Consider the following 19,019-nt stretch of genomic DNA (forward strand, 5'->3'; position numbering starts at 1 on the left):
TGATGGCTACTCATGTACGTTGTTGTCTATCACGTCAGGTTGTCTGTCACATATTCCTCTATCACTACATGTTGTTTCCTTTTTCTTCCTTTAGGGAACAACCCATCTTCAGCACCAAAGCCCATGTCTTCCAGATTGATCCAAACACAAAGAAGAACTGGGTTCCCACCAGCAAACATGCAGTTACTGTGTCCTATTTCTACGATAGCACAAGGAATGTCTATAGGATAATTAGTCTGGATGGGTCGAAGGTAAAAAAACAAAAAGAAAATTATTTCAGACTTTTGATGAATTGATGCTTTAAGTGAATCTCAACTTAACAGATACTCACTATTGCCTTTCTATCTTCTGCTTTTACCATGACCTGACCACCATGGGTGACATCTATTTTCAATGACATTTGGGAGCCTAAATTTGCTATCCCCTGTCCGTCAGATGAAGCCGTAGCTTTTCCCTGCACTCTTTACCACTTGCAGAAATGCTGTAGATTTAGCATTTTCAAGAGGATTGTGCAGCTGTGCATTTTCTGCTGCAAAATGTCCTCAGTGGATGTTTCCTTAGGGCTCGTTCCCACAAATACGTGGTGGCCTTATTTTGATAGCACTATTATATGACTTGTCCAGGGGTCTCGTGATCTAATAGCTTAATATATATTTATTTTGCTTTAAGTTCCATTCATGAGGTTGGAATTTATGGTCGTAAAAATGGACAAGAACATATGGCAATGTATTTAGGGCTTGTTCAGACGAGTGTATAATCGGTCCATGTGCACCACAGACCGCACATGGACTCGTTGTGGCCAGTGTGCCAGGGTACATGGATGATTTTACACACGGACTAATGGTTTTACATGGTAAAAAAAATCGAGCATGCACTACTTTGGCCTAGAATAATGCATGGAATGAAAGTTGAGCACACACAACTGCACGCAGAGCATGTCACATCCACAATTTGCGGTTGTGACTGACCCGATATTCAATACATGCCTGTGCCTAGCCTTATATGAACCTTTTCTTTCAGGTGGAAGGGACTGTTCATCTAATAATCACTTAACTTTTTCCAAGTTCTTGACATCAGTAGTTACCGGTGATGCGTATGTTATCAACAAGTATTGTAATGCTGGAGTGCATCCAAAAAAGGAAGAGAATAAGATAACGATGGATACTTCTCTTTTGTATGCATTGCGGTGCTTGCCTTGAAACACTGGCTCAAACATTGCCATAAGCACTGACAGCCTCAGGCGACATTCGGATAAGCCTTATTTCAGTCCATTTGCTATGCAGAAACAGACGTAACACACCCCAATGTTAATCGCTGTGCTAGTTCACCTGATTAGCCTTCTACACATATCAACGAGTGGCAAACAATTGCAGCCTGCACTAGTCTTATTTTTTCTCTCTGCTGACACTCTGCCACCTGAATGGATTGTTTTCTCTTTAAATGCACCAATTAATGGCACATTAAAAGATGGTGTCTGGTCATTGCAGAGTTTGGCAGGATTGGAGGCAAAATGGAGACAAAAAGAAGGGTTAAAAGACTTTCACCGTTCCATTCCATTCCATTCCTTGGTCATCAGTTGGTACAGAAGATCAGGGGACCCCTGTCTTGGACATAGGTGTGGGTCCAAATAGGTATTTATGGCATATCTGATGGATATGTAGTAAAAGTATGTCATGACTCATGAGACAAGCCCTTTAATGGCAATAAAAGCACAATCTCAGTGGAGGTTAAAAAGAGATCGTACAATAATCCATGAATCCCAACATACTGTAGTTGGACTTCTTATGCTTATAGAGAAGCATTGATGTTGCTCTCAAGTCCTGGTAATGAGAGATGAACAAAAAGATGCGAGAGACCCATATCTAGCAGCCACATTGGTAGTTCTTGTCGCCAACCAGAGCCCAGTGAACAACCTTCAGAAATACTTTGCACCTCTTCTGATTTGTAGGACCATCACAACCTTATTGTCGCAGCACAACGAACGCATGACGTCAAGCAAGACCTACTAATAATCAGAGGCGTGAGGGATTCCGGAAGGTAGAAGGTTCTCAGTGCTTTGGTTTGGCAGCCTCAAACTAACGACGTGATCGCGGGACCATGGTCCTGTGAATCTTTTTGCTCATGTTTAATGGTAATTATTTTCATCAACACCTGGGTGACCAAAAATATATTGGCGGAGTAGACTAAATGTATGGAAATTGACTTTCAGGGTGTAACCCTATCGCTTCCAATCCAATCTAGTTACTGTGAGATCCAGGACAGTTTCCGAAGAGCTCTGATTTCTGGCCATGACGCTTGGATTTCCTACCAGCACTACATTTATCTTCATTAAGAAAACTGCTGTTTCATAGTTGTGGTACATACATCTGCCGAGCTGGCCCATTCATATACATGTCATACCATTGAGCGTTTCCGCAGCAGTCTGCTATTTTAGTAAAATTTAGCATTGATGGAGAGGTGATTCGTCTTGCAGACACATTTTAAATAAATACATTCATTTTGGATGGCCGGCAGTTTAATTAACTTTTCTTTTAGCTCTAAGCTATATTTGTAAGTTTACGACTTCGTCAGCAAATCCTCATCTTCGGTTTCCTAGTGCAGATGTTTGAGGTTTTGTGATGATTCTGCTTCTTTCTGTGAATGAAACTTGCTGATCCATTTATTACTGCATGCTTGTGTAAGGCCTCTGTATGGAGGAGGTCAAATTATTAATACATGTGAAGAAACATTACCAAAAAGTTGGCGCATTTGGCTGCAGCATCTCCTCCACTTAACAGATTAGAAAGGTAGGATTCACAAGTATATAAATATATACAAGTCTGAAAAGTGCATAAAATTAGGCTTCAGCAAGTTTTTGAATTAGTTTTTTGGCTGCCCAAAGCCGGGAATGTGTCCTCCCAATCCACTGGAGCACTAACACCTATCATGAGAGAAGAACGAAATGTTGAAACCTCACCACCCACACATTTTTGCCATTGCGACTGTACAAATAATGTTTAATCATGTAATGCAGGAGTACCCAATCTTTCTTATATTGAGAGCCACATGAGCTCTAAGAGACAGTCGTGAGCCACATCCGGAGCCTCCTGAGTGGTGACATCTAGCTCCTGCCCTCTCTCCCCCCAATAGTTAATATTAGATCCCCCAATACCAATATAAGTCAAAGCTTCCCCATAGAACTCACATTGTATGCTTCCTTCCAGGGGTTCCCACCTTACCCACCATTGGTATTGTCACATTAGGCACTCCCACCATACTATCGCATCCAGCTCCAAGCGGCCCCCTATCTGGCAATATCATTCTTTCTCCAGCTTAACATATTTATCCCTCCAACCCCTAGGCCAGTATATGTGCATCCAGAACTGATGTTCTATTCGGAGCTACTCACAAAACTCACCGTCTGGGGACCTTCTCTTCATAACTGTTTGTTAGACCTGTTGCTAGTGTACCTAGCTGGCACACAGCCGCGAACCTCACATCATGGACCTGCGAGCCACATGTGGCTTCCAAGCCATGGGTTGGGGACCCATGATGTAGTGGGATAATGTGTGGATTTTACGCTTGCACCCTATTGATTTATCCAAAGTACACTCAGGAGACTTTCATTATCATCACCACGTCAGTTACATTGGGTCTAGTAATGCCTTTTGAGCCTGGTCAATTCTTCTAACTTATGGTGCCCAATAAGTTATATTAGTCTCAAAAATTATAGAGTAACTAAAGGTTTTTTATATTATTTAATTATCCTCCAGGTATGATAAAGCTATGAAATATTGTAAAATTCTTAATTGCCTTATTTTGCTTACTACTTTCCTAAAAAGTATCCTGCAGGGTTGTTTCAATGCCAAGTTCATGTTGCTTTTAACTGCTGTTCAGCTATGATCCCTTCTTTTTTTTTTTTTTACCGAATTCGTGAATTCCCTTGTCTGAGTATAGTAGAAAGCAGAGAAGCTCAGAGAGATGAATTACCGTGTTCATAGGTAGAGTAGAGATCTTAGGTGAGCAGCAGTTGAAAGCGGTTTCTAAAGAAGCTTGAAATGGATATGTGACTCAGCACTGCAGCATGAAGTAAGAAAAATGCAAAAAGTCACAATTTTCCTATACTCGGAGGATAGCGAAATATAAAAAATAGTCTTTAGGTTAGATATATATCTCAAGTATGCTCTGACCACAGTCGTGGTAAATCAGAAGTGTCATCTAGAGGCCTGCGGTGTATGGCAATAGCCTCCTCTAATCCTTGTCCTATTTAGAGTATATATGACCTTGCGCAAACCCTATGTCTTCCCTATATACGGTAACTTTCTGTACATTAATTATGCATTGGCAGTGCGCTCTATTTCTTGTCATGGGTCAAAAAAAAAAAAATCTAACTTAGCTCATCTAACACTAATTAGTTATTTGGCAATGTGCTCCTCTGGTGTCACAGATGTAAAATAAACTGCAATGATGTTTTAAAAGCAATTAAAAGCAAATATGTGGGGTTTTGTTTACAAGGGATGTGAATGAGGCAGGAACAGTATAGGATTCTCAATGCTGTCCTTGTTTTCTGAGACAAGGGTGAAAACCTAAACTAGCAAAATATTTTCAGGAATCAAGTAGTATTAGCAAGCAGGTTGTAACTTCTGTGGCTCTTTACAAATGGCGCTAGTTTGGTTCACCACTGATTAATACAGGGCAATGACTAAAACAGAGTAATACAATTTTGAATCTCATCTTTCATATATTTTCTTTCTGATTTTGGTTTTACACTTTTATGTCTGTTTCTGCCAGGCAATAATAAATAGCACCATCAGTCCCAACATGACATTCACTAAAACATCCCAGAAGTTTGGCCAGTGGGCGGACAGCAGGGCTAACACAGTGTACGGCCTTGGCTTCTCCTCCGAGCATCATCTCACAAAGGTGAGTGTACTGTGCATGATGTACACACATTTGTTATTTTTATTATTATTTGGAGCCACTTTTGGTTTAAAAATACTGATCCAAAATGCTGAAAGTAGCGGAGAATATAGACAGCAGACCAGACTGAAGATGTGCCGAAAGTGGCTCATTTCTGGATGATACATTTGGGGACTGACACAGTTATCTACAGTAACTTTGCACAACCTTTTGATCATCTTTTTTTTACAACAGTGTTGGTGCGTTTTAATCTACACGCCTTCCCAGTAAAATATACCACCTTTTCACTAAATCATACCTCCTTGTCAATACTGGGATGCTTAAGAAATAATGTTTTTTCTGATGTAGTAAGGTTTTAACTGCATTGCCACTGGTGCATAGCACAGTACCCTAAATGACGATATCAGTCTGTGGTTTTGCCTTAAAAAAGCCCTCCTCCTCCCATCAAAGTTTTTATCCTCTTTATTGCAGTCATCATGTAGCACTGTGTACTTACAATTGCTCATTTTGCCTTTCTACCCAGCTAATTCTTTTCCATTATGTCTATGACATCACATAATTAAAAACTGACTAGCTGAATCCTTCTAAGCCCTGTGTAGAAACAGGAGGTCAATTTTTCCTGTATGAGTCATGAGTCACTGCAAAAGTCCTTGGCTGGGGGAGAGGCAGAGCAACTGGGCCAGAAGTTGAAGAAGGGAGGATAAATGCAGGGAAAAGAGACTTCCTGTTTCTATGTAGAACAGAAAAAAAGATAAGAATTAGCTGGGTAGAAAGGCAAAATGAGCAATTGTAAGTACACAATAATATATAATATGATGACTGCAATATACTAAGAGGATAAAAACTTTGATGGGAGTTCTACTTCTTTAAAGGGACTCTCTCAGCATGATCTTCCCTCCTAAGCCATCTACATGGGCATGCAGGTCATAGGAAGATGGATAAAATTATACCATGATGTCTAAGATCAAATGTCTTATTCCATTGAAATCCATGTTTTTTTAATATGTAAAGGAGCTGTTCAGGACTATAAGCCGAACATAGATCTCCCATAGAATCTGCCTCCAGAGATTATTTTAAATGAAAAGGAAGTTACCATTGGGAGACGTAATGACTGACAACCTGCTCTCCTGACACACATGTATCACACACAGAGCTGTGAGAGCTGTAGCTAATAACTTGTTTGTTATGAGACAAAGTTCAGTTCTACTGTTCTGTGTTAGTTACATGTTTCACACAGATAACATCCCTTTTCATTTCAAATAATCTCTGGAGGCAGACTCTCGGGGAGATCTATGTCCGGCCCATAGATCTTAACAGCTCATTTACATATTAAGAAATATGAAGATTTTTCTGAAATAAAACATCCGATCACAGATATCAAGGTATCATTTTATTCAGCTTCCTGTGACCTACATTCCCATATAGACTAGTGTCAGATTCCCTTTAAGCATATTTTAGCAATAGATACATGCATACATTTTTGCAATACATTGCATGAGCAGTGTTTAAAAAATAGCACATTGAAGATGCAGTATTTTAAAACAACATTCATGCATTTTTTTGCTAATCTCTGTGTTTTGACACTAAGTATACATGATTGACTGGTGCAGGTGACTTTTGTTGTACCTGCCTTCTTTGTATTTTATCTTAGCTTGTCACTTTCCTATTGTTGTGAAATTTCGACTCCTAGCATGCTCAATACTGTCACATAACCTGGTATCGATGTAGCAAGAAATTGCAACAAAACCGCATTTCAGACCAAGGGGTTAAATAATAACAATAGTAAACATATTCTGCATGCATTGGTTGATTGTTCCATGTCCCCTGGTTAATTATTCACCTTTCTATTCTGACTCCGTAATGATTAGACCTAAAAGGTGACTGCTTCTCCTCTGCAGTAGTAAAAGGTACCAATTCATGTTCCCATCACAGTCCTAGAGGAACTTCCGGACTTGGGTTTGACACTGGAATTGACCCCAAAGCTTCAGTAAAATTCAACACAACTTTAGGGCTGGTTCATACAATAAGTGTGTGTCCTGTCCGTGTTAATATCGGCTAGCACACGTACAGCGCACCAACCAATGCAGTTCATCATGGCTGCTCAGATGAAAAAATCGGAGCATGCACTTGTCTCTCCCGTATTTTGGATGAGATTCACCCATTCAAGTCTATGAGAGTGCAAAAAAAAAATTCAGATCCCATACGGATCATCTGTGTTGCGTCCAAATTTTATGGATACATCTCCATAGGAAACGGTATTTGGTGGTGTAAATTTTATTTACTGCCGATATATAAAAATGGATGACAAAATGGGCTCACGAATGGAATATGGATGACAGTATGTTTTTGCGGGATGTAAATCTGAAGATTTTTTTCATACTCTCATCTGAACCTAGCTTAACCCCTTCATGACCTTGGGATTTTCCGATTTTCCGTGTTCGTTTTTCGCTCCCCTCCTTCCCAGAGCCGTAACTTTTTTATTTTTCCGTCAGTTTGGCCATGTGAGGGCTTATTTTTTGCGGGACGAGTTGTACTTTTGAACGACATCATTGGTTTTACCATGTCGTGTACTTGAAAACGGGAAAAAAAATTCCGAGTGCGGTGAAATTGCAAAAAAAGTGCAATCCCACACTTGTTTTTTGCTTGGCTGTTTTGCTAGGTTCACTAAATGCTAAAACTGATCTGCCATTATGATTCTCCAGGTCATTACGAGTTCATAGACACCTAACATGACTAGGTTATTTTTTATCTAAGTAGTGAAAAAAAATTCCAAACTTTGCTTTAAAAAAAAAAAATTGCGCCATTTTCCAATACTCGTAGCGTCTCCATTTTTCATGATCTGGGGCATGATCTGGGGTCGGTTGAGGGCTTATTTTTTGGTGCAGATACGTTCTTTTGATCGCCCGTTATTGCATTTTAATGCAATGTCCCGGCGACCAAAAAAGCGTAATTCTGGCGTTTCAAATTTTTCTCTCGCTACGCCGCTTAGCGATCAGGTTAATGCTTTTTTTTATTGTTAGATCAGGCGATTCTGAACGCGGCGATACCATATATGTGTAGGTTTGATTTTTTTTTTTATTGATTTATTTTGATTGGGGTGAAAGGGGGGTGATTTAAACTTTTATATTTTTTTTATTTTTTTCACATTTTTTTTTACTTTTTTTTAAACTTTTGCCATGCTTCAATAGCCTCCATAGGAGGCTAGAAGCAGGCACAACGCGATCGGCTCTGCTACATAGCAGCGATCTGATGTTCGCTGCTATGTAGCAGAAATGCAGGTGTGCTATGAGCGCCGACCACAGGGTGGCACTCACAGCTGCTGGGGATCAGTAACCATAGAGGTCTCAAGGTTACTATTCAGAAGCTTCGCCGACCTCCGATCATGTGACGGGGGTCGGCGATGCAATCATTTCCGGCCGCCCGGCCGGAAGCGGTAGTTAAATGCCGCTGTCTGCGTTTGACAGCGGCATTTAACTAGTTAATAGGCGAGGGCAGATCGCGATTCTGCCCGCGCCTATTACGGGCACATGTCAGCTGTTCAAAACAGCTGACATGTCCCGGCTTTGATGCGGGCTCACCGCCGGAGCCCGCATCAAAGCAGGGGCTTCTGACCTCGGACGTACTATCCCGTCCGAGGTCAGAAAGGGGTTAAAGGGAATCTTTCACCGGATTTTTGTTACCACATCTGAGAGCAGCATAATGTAGGGACAGAAACCCTGATTGCAGCGATTTGTCACTTACTGGGCTGCTTGCTGCAGTTTTGAAAAAATCACTGTTTTATCTGCCGTAGATCTACCAGTTCTCTGAATGCTGAGCTCTGTATAACCCCGCCCACACTACTGATTGGCAGCTTTCTGTTTTCCATAGGCAAAAAGCCACCAATCAGTGGTGGGGGCGTGGTTATACAGAAGAAGGTTTACTAGTCCTAATGATAATCAACCTACAAACTACACCGTAATCAAAACTACAGCAGGCAGCCCAGTAAGTGGCACATTATTTGGGATCATGGTCTATGTGTCTACATTATTCTGCAATCCTAGCACCTTATATGCATTTCTGTCTCAATGTTCCTTTTTTTTCTTGCGGATTCATCTTGTTTAATACCTTTAACTATATTTAACAGTGTTTATTCTGTTTACTTTTCATCATTATTTTGTATATACTGTAGCACCATCATCTTTCATGGCACTGAATAATGTTTAAAAAAAGTATTTATGTAAAATAGTACAAATTTATCAGAATACTAAATACTGCAACAGTGAAGGCAGAGAACCCAAAATGTGAGTGCAGAGGGGACCATACCGCGGGGCCCTTTATCTGCAGGGTCACCTGTGTATCTACGTGTTAGACATAAGATATGATTTTCTCCCCCTGTATGTGAGCGTACAGTCTGAAGCTTCATGCACGCGACTGATTGCGCTATACTGCATCCGAATGGTTCAGTTTTATATGTTTGTATCACATTGCACCATAGAAACGTAGAAGCTTCCCAAAATGTCTGGTAAGTGGTGCACCACGTCAGTGATTGCCACCTGTTGATAACACAGACATGTCACAGTTAACGACAATTCCAAATTTTCCTGGGCTATCCCAATTTTTCTAGAAACTTAGATGGCAAATTCAGGCATGTCCTGGGCCTAAAAGGTGGCACGGATGATATAAGCTCCATCCAAAAGTGTCCGTGTATTGATGCCACCTCATTTATCGCACATTTCTCTGTACTGTGACATGGGTGCTGTGTACTTACCTCTTGGGTTTCATTAATTTTGTTTTCATTGATTAGTTTGCAGAAAAATTTCAGGAATTTAAAGAAGCTGCTCGATTAGCAAAGGAGAAATCCCAAGAAAAGATGGAGCTGACCAGTACTCCTTCCCAGGTAAGGTTTCCGCCAACTATTTTTATCATTGTTATTAGGGTATCCTAATGTTACCCATAAACCTTACTCTCCTGCATTACTTGTTTGGTTTTAAAAGGGTTTTCCAGTGAAGCAGAATTATAATTGACTGATGTTTAAATACTAAATAAGATTATTAATGTAGACCTTATATGATAGATGTCCCGACACTCCATCAACTGCTCCATCGCAAGTCCTGGTGCCCTCGTTTCTGGCACTGTACTCAACACAAGATAGAGCGAGCAGAGCTGTATGTGAAGGGGCTGGCCGACTGCTGTCTTCAACAGCTAAGCCAGCTCCCACCTCTCTATACATGAAAGAAAGGGCTGGCTTAGATGTGACATGACCAGTCAGTCATCCCATTCACACACTACTTCTGGGGACTTACCAACACAGGAAGATGTGTCCAAGACTCAACCAGTGGAGAGTGGAGCTACCTGGTCTAATAGAACTACAGTGGGTACGGAAAGTATTCAGACCCCCTTAAATTTTTCACTCTGTTTAATTGTAGCCATTTGGTAAATTCAAAAAAGTTTTTTTGTTCACATTGATGTACACTCTGCACCCCATCTTGACTGAAAAAAACAGAAATGTAGAAATTTTTGCAAATTTATTAGAAAAGAAAAACTGAAATATCACATGGTCATAATTATTCAGACCCTTTGCTCAGTATTGTGTAGAAGCACGCTTTTGAGCTAGTACAGCCATGAGTCTTCTTGGGAATGATGCAGCAAGTTTTTCACACCTGGATTTGTGGATCCTCTGCCATTCTTCCTTGCAGATCCTCTCCAGTTCCAGCAAGTTGGATGGTGAACGTTGGTGGACAGACATTTTCAGGTCTCTCCAGAGATGCTCAATTGGGTTTAGGTCAGGGCTCTGGCTGGGCCAGTCAAAAATGGTCACAGAGTTGTTCTGAAGCCACTCCTTTGTTATTTTAGCTGTGTTCTTAGGGTCATTGTCTTGTTGGAAGGTGAACCTTCAGCCAAGTCTGAGGTCCAGAGCACTATGGAAGAGGTTTTCATCTAGGACATCTCGGTACATTTCTGCATTCATGTTTCCTTCAATGACAACCAGTCTTCCTGTCCCTGTGGCTGAAAAACACCCCCATAGCATGATTCTGCCACCACCATGTTTCACTGTTGGCATTGTACTGGGAAGGTGATGAGCAGTGACTGGTTTTCTCCACACATACCGCTTAGATTTATCACCAAAAAGGTCTATCTTCATCTCATCTGACCAGAGAATCTTATTTCTCATAGTCTGAGAGTCCTTCATGTGTTTTTTAGCAATCTCTCTTCAGGCTTTCATATGTCTTGCACTGGGAGAGACTTCCATCGGGTCACTGTGCCATAAAGGCCTGACTGGTGGAGATCTGCAGTGATAGTTGACTTTGTGGAACTTTCTCCCATCTCCCTACTGCATCTCTGGAGCTCAGCCACAGTGATCTTGGGGTTCTTCTTTACCTCTCTCATCAAGGCTCTTCTCCAACGATTGCTCAGTTTGGCTGGACGGACAGGTCTAGGAAGACTTCTGGTGGTCCCAAACTTCTTCCATTTAAGGATTATGGAGGCCACTATGCTCTTAGGAACCTTGAGTACTGTAGAAATTCTGTTGTAACCTTGGTCAGATCTGTGCCTTGCCACAATTCTGTCTCTGAGCTCCTTGGCCAGTTCCTTTGACCTCATAATTCTCATTTGGTCTGACATGCACTGTGAGCTGTGAGGTCTTATATAGACAGGTGTGTGCCTTTCCAAATCAAGTCCTATCAGTTTAATTAAACACAGCTGGACACCAATGAAGGAGTAGAACCATGTCAAGGAGGATTACAAGGAAATGAACAGCATGTGACTTAAATATGAGTGTCTGAGCAAAGGGTCTGAATAGTTTTTCTTTTTTAATAAATTTGCAAAAATGTCTACATTTCTGGTTTTTTTTCAGTTAAGATCGGATGCAGAGTGTACATTAAAGTGAAAAAAATGAACTTTTTTGAATTTACCAAATGGCTGCAATGAAACAAATTGTAAAAACTTTAAAAGGGATCTGAATACTTTCTGTACCCACTGTATATTAGAAATTGTTTGACTTACTATTTTAGAAACTATTTATCTAGATTTTTATCTTTTCAGTTTGTTAACCCCTCTTATTTACATGATAGTTATACAGACAGAACCTAAAATAAAAACAAACTGAGCAAATACTCGGTAATCAGTAAATGAATAAATAGTAATAGTACATGTAAATAACATAGGGTACTTAGTTAACACTATTGTGATTAAAAACAAAGTGTAAAATCCATCCCATCGTGACAAGGTGTACCTAATCAGGTATCTAACTCTTGTAGTTCACCTCACAATGTGTTTCCCGTATGTTCAGACACCTGCTTGTGGAAAGCTAATGAAACACAAAGAACAGCCCAAAAAGGGGTAGCCATTCCCCCATTTGTATAAATATCATTTTGCTTTTATCTTAGCTTCTGTCTGTTAAATGGCCCTAGTGTGAATGCACACCTATACAGTGCACTTATACCTACATACTGTTTTAGTTTTTATGGGAGGACTTTGCAATAAAGCTCATTCCATCCATGTTTGATCCTTGATGCTGTTATACTATGAATCCAATAAATGCCGTACAACATGTCTCCCTTCTGTACTACATGAAACAAGAACGTCCTGTTTCCCCTAATTGTGTTCTATTTCAGGTTGTCAGAAAGCTTTCTCCACTCACCAGCTTAGTGGATTTGATTGAAGCCCATTTGCATCTGACATCTGGTCATTTCCTGTTGAGTAAGGAATTGGTGTTGGTCCAGTTTTTACAACACAGGTGTCCAAATTGGCTGAAAGAAGCTGCAATCACAATTGGCATGGCTTAGCCATCTCCACCGAGAGATGAGAGCTGGAGAGCCTGCTGACACAAAAATCTAATCCAATTATGTAGATATGTGTCCCGTTTATTTTGGTTCTCTTATTTGAGAGGGACAGGCTATTCATGCTCAGAACCGACGTTACATTGCTGAAACCAAGTCATGCTGCTGGATTATCAATGTCCGACTGGTTTATTCTACAAGAGGAACAGTTCTTCAGAGGGTGACATTGGAAATAACGCCATTCAAGGTTACCTTCAAATTCACAGTTTATTACTAGCGGAAAAAGGGACTGACAGACGCAACATTAGATATCATGAATTATATTATCAAACAATAGAAAAATATGAAGAAAAAAAGCATATTTATTGGTCTAGATAGACTCAAAAAATTGGAACACAAATCTGATAGTATCACAAGTGTTTTTATCAGTCTTAAAATTGGTTCTCTCTGTTCAGTCTTTTGCTTCTGGTCTTGTGAAATTTCATGGGTTTTTTGGCAGTTTTTGCTGCGAGCTAAGGCCAGGTTCACATTACGTTTGTGGCGTCCGTTAGACGGACTGCGTTACACCGCGGCATAACGTGATGTAACACAGTCCGTTAATGCCGCCATGAATCCCTATGTCGGACGCATCGCTAGCGCACGCCCACAATGGGCGTGCGCTAGCGATGTGCTGTCATTGAGTGCCGGACCCTGAGACGCGGGCTGCAGTGTTTCCGCATCCGTCACTGCTAGCGCAGATAGAGCTAGCAGATGCTCTATCTGCGCTAGCGAAATTCGGCACTTGCGTTAACAGCAGCCCGTTAACGCATGTGTTGAACGGGCTGCTGTTAACGCAATGTGAACCTAGCCTTAAAAAAAAAATGAAGGAACACTAAAATCCCACATCCTAGATATCACTGAATTAAATATTCCAGTTGCAAATCTTTATTCATTACATACTGGAATGCGTTGAGAACAATAAAACCTAAAATTGATCAATGTAAATCAAAATGAATATCCCATGAAGGTCTGGATTTAGAATGATGCTCAAAATCAAAGTGGAAAATCAAATTACAGGCTGATCCAACTTAATTGAAAATGCCTCAAGACAAGAAAATGATGCTCAGTAGTGTGTTTGGCCTCCACGTGCCTGTACGACTTTCCTACAACGCCTGGGCAGGCTCCCAATTAGGCAGGATGTTCTCCTGAGGGATCACCTCCAAAACCTGGATTAAAGTGTCAGTCAACTCCTAGACAGTTTGTAGTGCAAAATGGCGTTGTGGATGAAACAAGACATGATGTCCCAGATGTGCTCGATTGGATTCAGGTCTGGGGAACGGTCAGGCCAGTCCATAGCATCAATGCCGTCATCATGCAGGAGCTGCTGACACACTTCAGCCACATGAGACCTAGCATTGTCAAGCATCAGTAGGAGCCCAGAGCCCAGTGCACCTGCATATGTTGTCACAATGGGTCTGAGGATTTCATCCTGGTACCTAATGGCAGTCAGGGTACCTCTGGCTAGCACATGGAGGGCTATGCTTCCATCCAAAGAAATGCCTCCCCAGACCATTACTGACCCTTTGCCACACCGGTCATGCTGGTGGATGTTGCAGGCAGCAGAACATTGTCCATGTCGTCTCCAGACTGTCACATGTGCTCAGTGTGAACCTGCTCTTATCTATGAAAAGCTCAGGGCGCCAATGTCGAATCTGCCAGTCTTGGTGTTCTCTGCAAATGCCAATTGTGCTGTAAGCACAACACCCACTTTTAAACATTGAGCTCTCATACCACCCTCATGGAGTCTGTTTCTGACAGTTTGAGCAGACACATGCACATTTGTGGCCTGCTGGAGGTCATTTTGCAGGGCTCTGACACTGCTCCTCCTGTTCCTCCTTGCATAAAAGAGGAGGTAGTGGTCCTCCTGCTGGGTTGTTGCACTCATATGGCCCCCTCTATATCTCCTGGTGTACTGGCCTGTTTCCTTGTATTTGCTCCATGCTACAGACACTACTCTGACAGACACAGCTACCCTTCTTGCCACAGCTCACATTGATGTGCCATCCTTGATGAGCTGCACTACCTGAGCAACTTCTGTTTGTTGTAGACACTGCCTCATGCATGTACTGTAACTGTAGGGGTGAGAGCAATTACAAAATGCAAAAGTTACCAAAACAGCCAAAAAGGATAAGAACCGAGAAATGGTTTGTGGTCACCCCTGCACAACCACTCCTTTATATGGGTTGTTTTGCTAATTGCCTATCATTTCTACCTGTTGTGTGTTTCATTTGCACAACAGCAGGAGAAATTGATTCACAATCAGTGTTGCTTCATAACTGGACAGGTTGATTTCACAGAAGTGTGATTGACTTAGAGTTACATTGTGTTGTTTAAGTGTTCCCTTTATTTTTTTGAGAAATGTATTAGGAATCCTCAAATCTTAGGTCATAAGGCCATACAGTTATATATAGACTAAATTGGGCTGTCAATTTAATGTTTATGGGGGTCTCTTAATTTTCCCCCAGCAGATGATGTTGGTAAGAGACAGATCCAACATATCAGATTCCTGATGATAGATCGTTCTGTCCTCCAATACCTTAGCTGCTGTTGGAGCAGTTTGGCAGGGACTCTCTCATAGAGGAACACAGAAGTGCTCCGTCAAGGCGAGCGTTCTGGTGCATGTGGGAGTTGGGACAGATAGCGAACAGCCCAACGAAAATCCCATCATGTTTTAGCACAGCATCACATCACCGACCAGAGCTAGAGCCATATCTGTCTGCTGTGCTAACACTTTAAAGGGAACCTGTCATGTAATTTGTAGCATCTAAAGTGTCCACAGTGCATTATTAGTGATTTATTTTCTGAGGACTCAGTTCCTTTAAAAATGTAGTATAAGGGTATGTGTCCACGATCCATTATCGCAGAGTTTAGGACGGAGCTCACCCGCTCTGCATCCTAAACGCTGCATTCTAGGTTACAAGCACAGTGGATGGGATTTATAGAAAGTGTTGTGTCCCTGTTTAATCCCCTAAAATTCAATCTGCTAATAGCCTGCCTGCTTTGAAACAATAAAGGAGGTTAAAGCGAAATCTTAATTATATATATACATATATATATATATATATATATATATGTGTATATACAATCAAATTGCTTTGAATAGCCCTGTCGATCTCAGTAATCTACAATGTGAAATTAATGTGATGGTTCATCCTCAGCAAAGCTGTGTGCACGGCTCCAGATCTCTGTCTTACGGACCACAGACACCATATCCATCCCTGACAGTACTGCTTCCAGGGGGACCACCTTTGTAATATGGCATTCAGTAGAACACACCGTGATATTCCTTCTTATGGATTCTGTCCAGTTCGGGCCAGTAGCTATGGCTATCACATTACAGGTCCGTACAAAATAGCTTCATATGGCAGCGTTTCGCCTACCATTTCCGAGCAGCTCCTGTCCCTCCCTGTGATCAGCTTCTAGAAGAGAAGATCTAGAAATACGCTTTTAATAATTACGAGTAAACCGCCATAGAATCATTGTACATATAAACTGCTTGTCGGGTCCGTTCTTACATTTCCTATCTAGATACTAACGGTTTGTATGTTTTCTTACAGGAATCTGCAGGAGGGGATCTCCAGTCTCCTTTAACGCCAGAAAGTATTAATGGAACGGATGACGAAAGAACAACCCCTGAAGTGACGCAAAATTCTGAACCAAGGGCTGAACCTACGCAGAATGCGTTGCCATTTACACATAGGTACCAATTCAGTTCACAAATCTTAATTAACTGATGTGTATCTGTGACTCTGGATAATCTCATTACCGCCTGACTAGTTGGCTGATTATATGCAATGACTGATTTTTGTCACTAAAACTAACATAAACCTAATTATGGAGAATGCAATGTACATTGATTTGATTCCATTAAGCTGCATCAATGCAAATACTTGCACTGAAAGGGAGTCTGTCACTAGGTTTCTACTAACCCATGTGAAAGCAACAATTTAGTGTTAGATACCCTGATTCCAGTGATATGCCACTTACTGGGCTGCTTGCTGTAATTTTGATAAAATCACTGCTTTATCTGCTGCAGATCTAGCAGTGCTCAAATACTGAGTGCTGTATAACTCCGCCCACACCACTGATTGGCAGCTTTTTGCCAATGTACAGTACACAGAAAGCTGTCAATCAGTGGTGTGGGCGGGGTTATTCAGAGTTCTGGGGTCCTGAGCTCTGCTAGATCTGCAGCAGATAAAACAGTAATTTTATCAAAATGACAGCGAGTAGCCCAATAAGTGACACATCTCTGAAATCAGGGTCTCTGCCTCTACATTATACTGATCTCAGATTAGGTGGGAACACCTGGTAACAGATTCTCTTTAAAGGAGACTTTCCGGATTTTTAAGTAACTTGTCAACAGTAGGAAATGTTAGAACATTCTCATTGTTGATTCCCGTGTCACTGGCAAGATCTTCAGTTGTCCTGCAGTGATCATGTACAGTGCATTCATGTGACCACTGCTGCCAATCACTCACCCAGCAGTGACTCTCGTATATATGGTGCTTAACAATTGAGATCAATAATTGGGTGCAGTGTTCACGTGAATGACTGACCGGTTGTCCTGATTTAAGAACCAGTAGGGAACATTGTATCAGTAGAGCTGGGACAACAGGAGAATCAATGGGTATGTGATGGTTATTTCTTTATTTTGTGAGATTTGTTTTCTGGAGTCTGAGAAATCCTTTTAAGCTGACAAATCCTGTAGAAATGTGAGTGCCGTTCCCTGTTCTTCAGTATTGTGTCTGATGTGATGTCCAATGACCTGCATCAGACATGTTCGTGTGCCTTGAATTTTAGTATTAATATTTGTGTCTTAATATTATGTACATTTTTATGGATCTTCAAAGACTCCTTGTTTGTCTGACTTTCAGGAACAAGTTCTCATCTTCTTGTAAATTTTCTGAAAGTTTCTTTTGCATTTTACCAAAGTATTTTTAAAATACAAAATAAGGTAAGGAATAAAAATCAGCTTTTGACCAGTCCAGTGGAACTTTATGTTTTCCCACATGCTTACTTGCCAGAGTGACACTACTTGGACAGTGGCTCAGTGGGTAGCACTGCAGCCTTGCAGCATTGGGGTCCTGGGTTCAAATCCCTCCACGGACAACATCTGCAAGGAGTTTGTATGTTCTCCCCGTGTTTGTGTCAGTTTCCTCCCGCACACCAGAGACATACTGATAGGGAATTTAGATTGTGACCCTCAACGGAGACAGCGATAATGATGTCTGTAAAATACTGCAGAATTAAGCATAATAAATACTAGGCAAATAGCATAAACCATTACAGTGGCTGGCAGTGTTAGTTCCTCTGCAGCATGCATGGTTTGTGGTATTCAACTTGTTGCAACCAACACACATTTCATGTGCAACAATTAGGAGAATAGTAGGCATGTCTGAAATGAGATATTCTGGTAAGTAAAGCTTTGGGGAGATGTTCAGCACCATTGGATCGGTAAAAAACTATTGTCTGATTTTTGCTCAGAGGGGATTTTAGATATGGTCTTTCACATTAGGACTATAGTTAGAAGATGTGGTCTGGCAGATTAGGACTATAGTTAGAAGATGAAGTCTGGAATATTAGGACTATAGTTAGAAGATGTGGTCTGGCAGATTAGGACTGCAGTTAGAAGACGTGGTCTGGAATATTAGGACTGTAGTTGGAAGACCTAGTCTGGCAGATTAGGACTGTAGTTAGAAGACTTGGTCTGGCAGATTAGGCCTGCAGTAGGAGACGTGGTCTAGCACATTAGGACTACAGTAAGAAGACGTGGTCTAGTATATTATGACTGCAGTTAGAAGACTTGGTCTGGTATATCAGGACTGTAGTTAGAAGACGTTGTCTGGAATATTAGGACTGTAGTTAGAAGACGTGGTCTGGAATATTAGGACTATAGTTAGAAGACGTGGTCTGGAATATTAGGACTGTAGTTAGAAGACGTGGTCTGAAATATTAGGACTGTAGTTAGAAGACGTGGTCTAGTGTATTAGGACAACATGGGAATGAATTGGAAAATGTGTCTTCTTGGAAAAAGGGCTGTGGATGAAGTGTTCTTGTACATAGGAAAGATGGTGCAGGACTGTCCTGGAGAGATGTCCTACAGAACATACAAATGTGAAAAAGCAGCTGTCACCAGAAGATCCTGGCCAGAAGTGGTCTGTCACATAAGGGAGCTTGTAAACAAATGGGTGGCATGGTTAGGAAGTGGGCAAGGATTGGTTTGCTACCCACATATCAATTACTAGGATGAGATAATTAGGGAAGAAATTTAAACATTGTAAAAAAACAAACAACAACAGCAAATATCTGATAAATAACACAAGT

At 41.1% G+C, this 19,019-nt stretch overlaps 1 protein-coding gene across 9 annotated transcripts in view; it reads left to right on the forward strand.

Moving 5' to 3' along the window:
- The window catches only part of HOMER1 (homer scaffold protein 1), a 136,243-nt gene that overhangs the window by 30,261 nt on the left and 86,963 nt on the right, over window positions 1-19,019 (forward strand). For 8 of the 9 annotated variants that reach the window (XM_077286862.1, XM_077286883.1, XM_077286893.1 and 5 more), the window contains 4 exons: window positions 95-251; window positions 4,771-4,902; window positions 9,683-9,775; window positions 16,253-16,395. In XM_077286862.1, coding sequence (XP_077142977.1) covers window positions 95-251; window positions 4,771-4,902; window positions 9,683-9,775; window positions 16,253-16,395 — 525 coding nt within the window. Of the gene's footprint in view, window positions 1-94; window positions 252-4,770; window positions 4,903-9,682; window positions 9,776-16,252; window positions 16,396-17,569; window positions 18,419-19,019 lie in introns of those variants that run through there. The other variant, XM_077286930.1, reaches the window with a different exon arrangement.

Source organism: Ranitomeya variabilis, chromosome 1, assembly GCF_051348905.1.
Source record: "Ranitomeya variabilis isolate aRanVar5 chromosome 1, aRanVar5.hap1, whole genome shotgun sequence".
Classification (NCBI taxonomy): Eukaryota; Metazoa; Chordata; class Amphibia; order Anura; family Dendrobatidae; genus Ranitomeya; species Ranitomeya variabilis.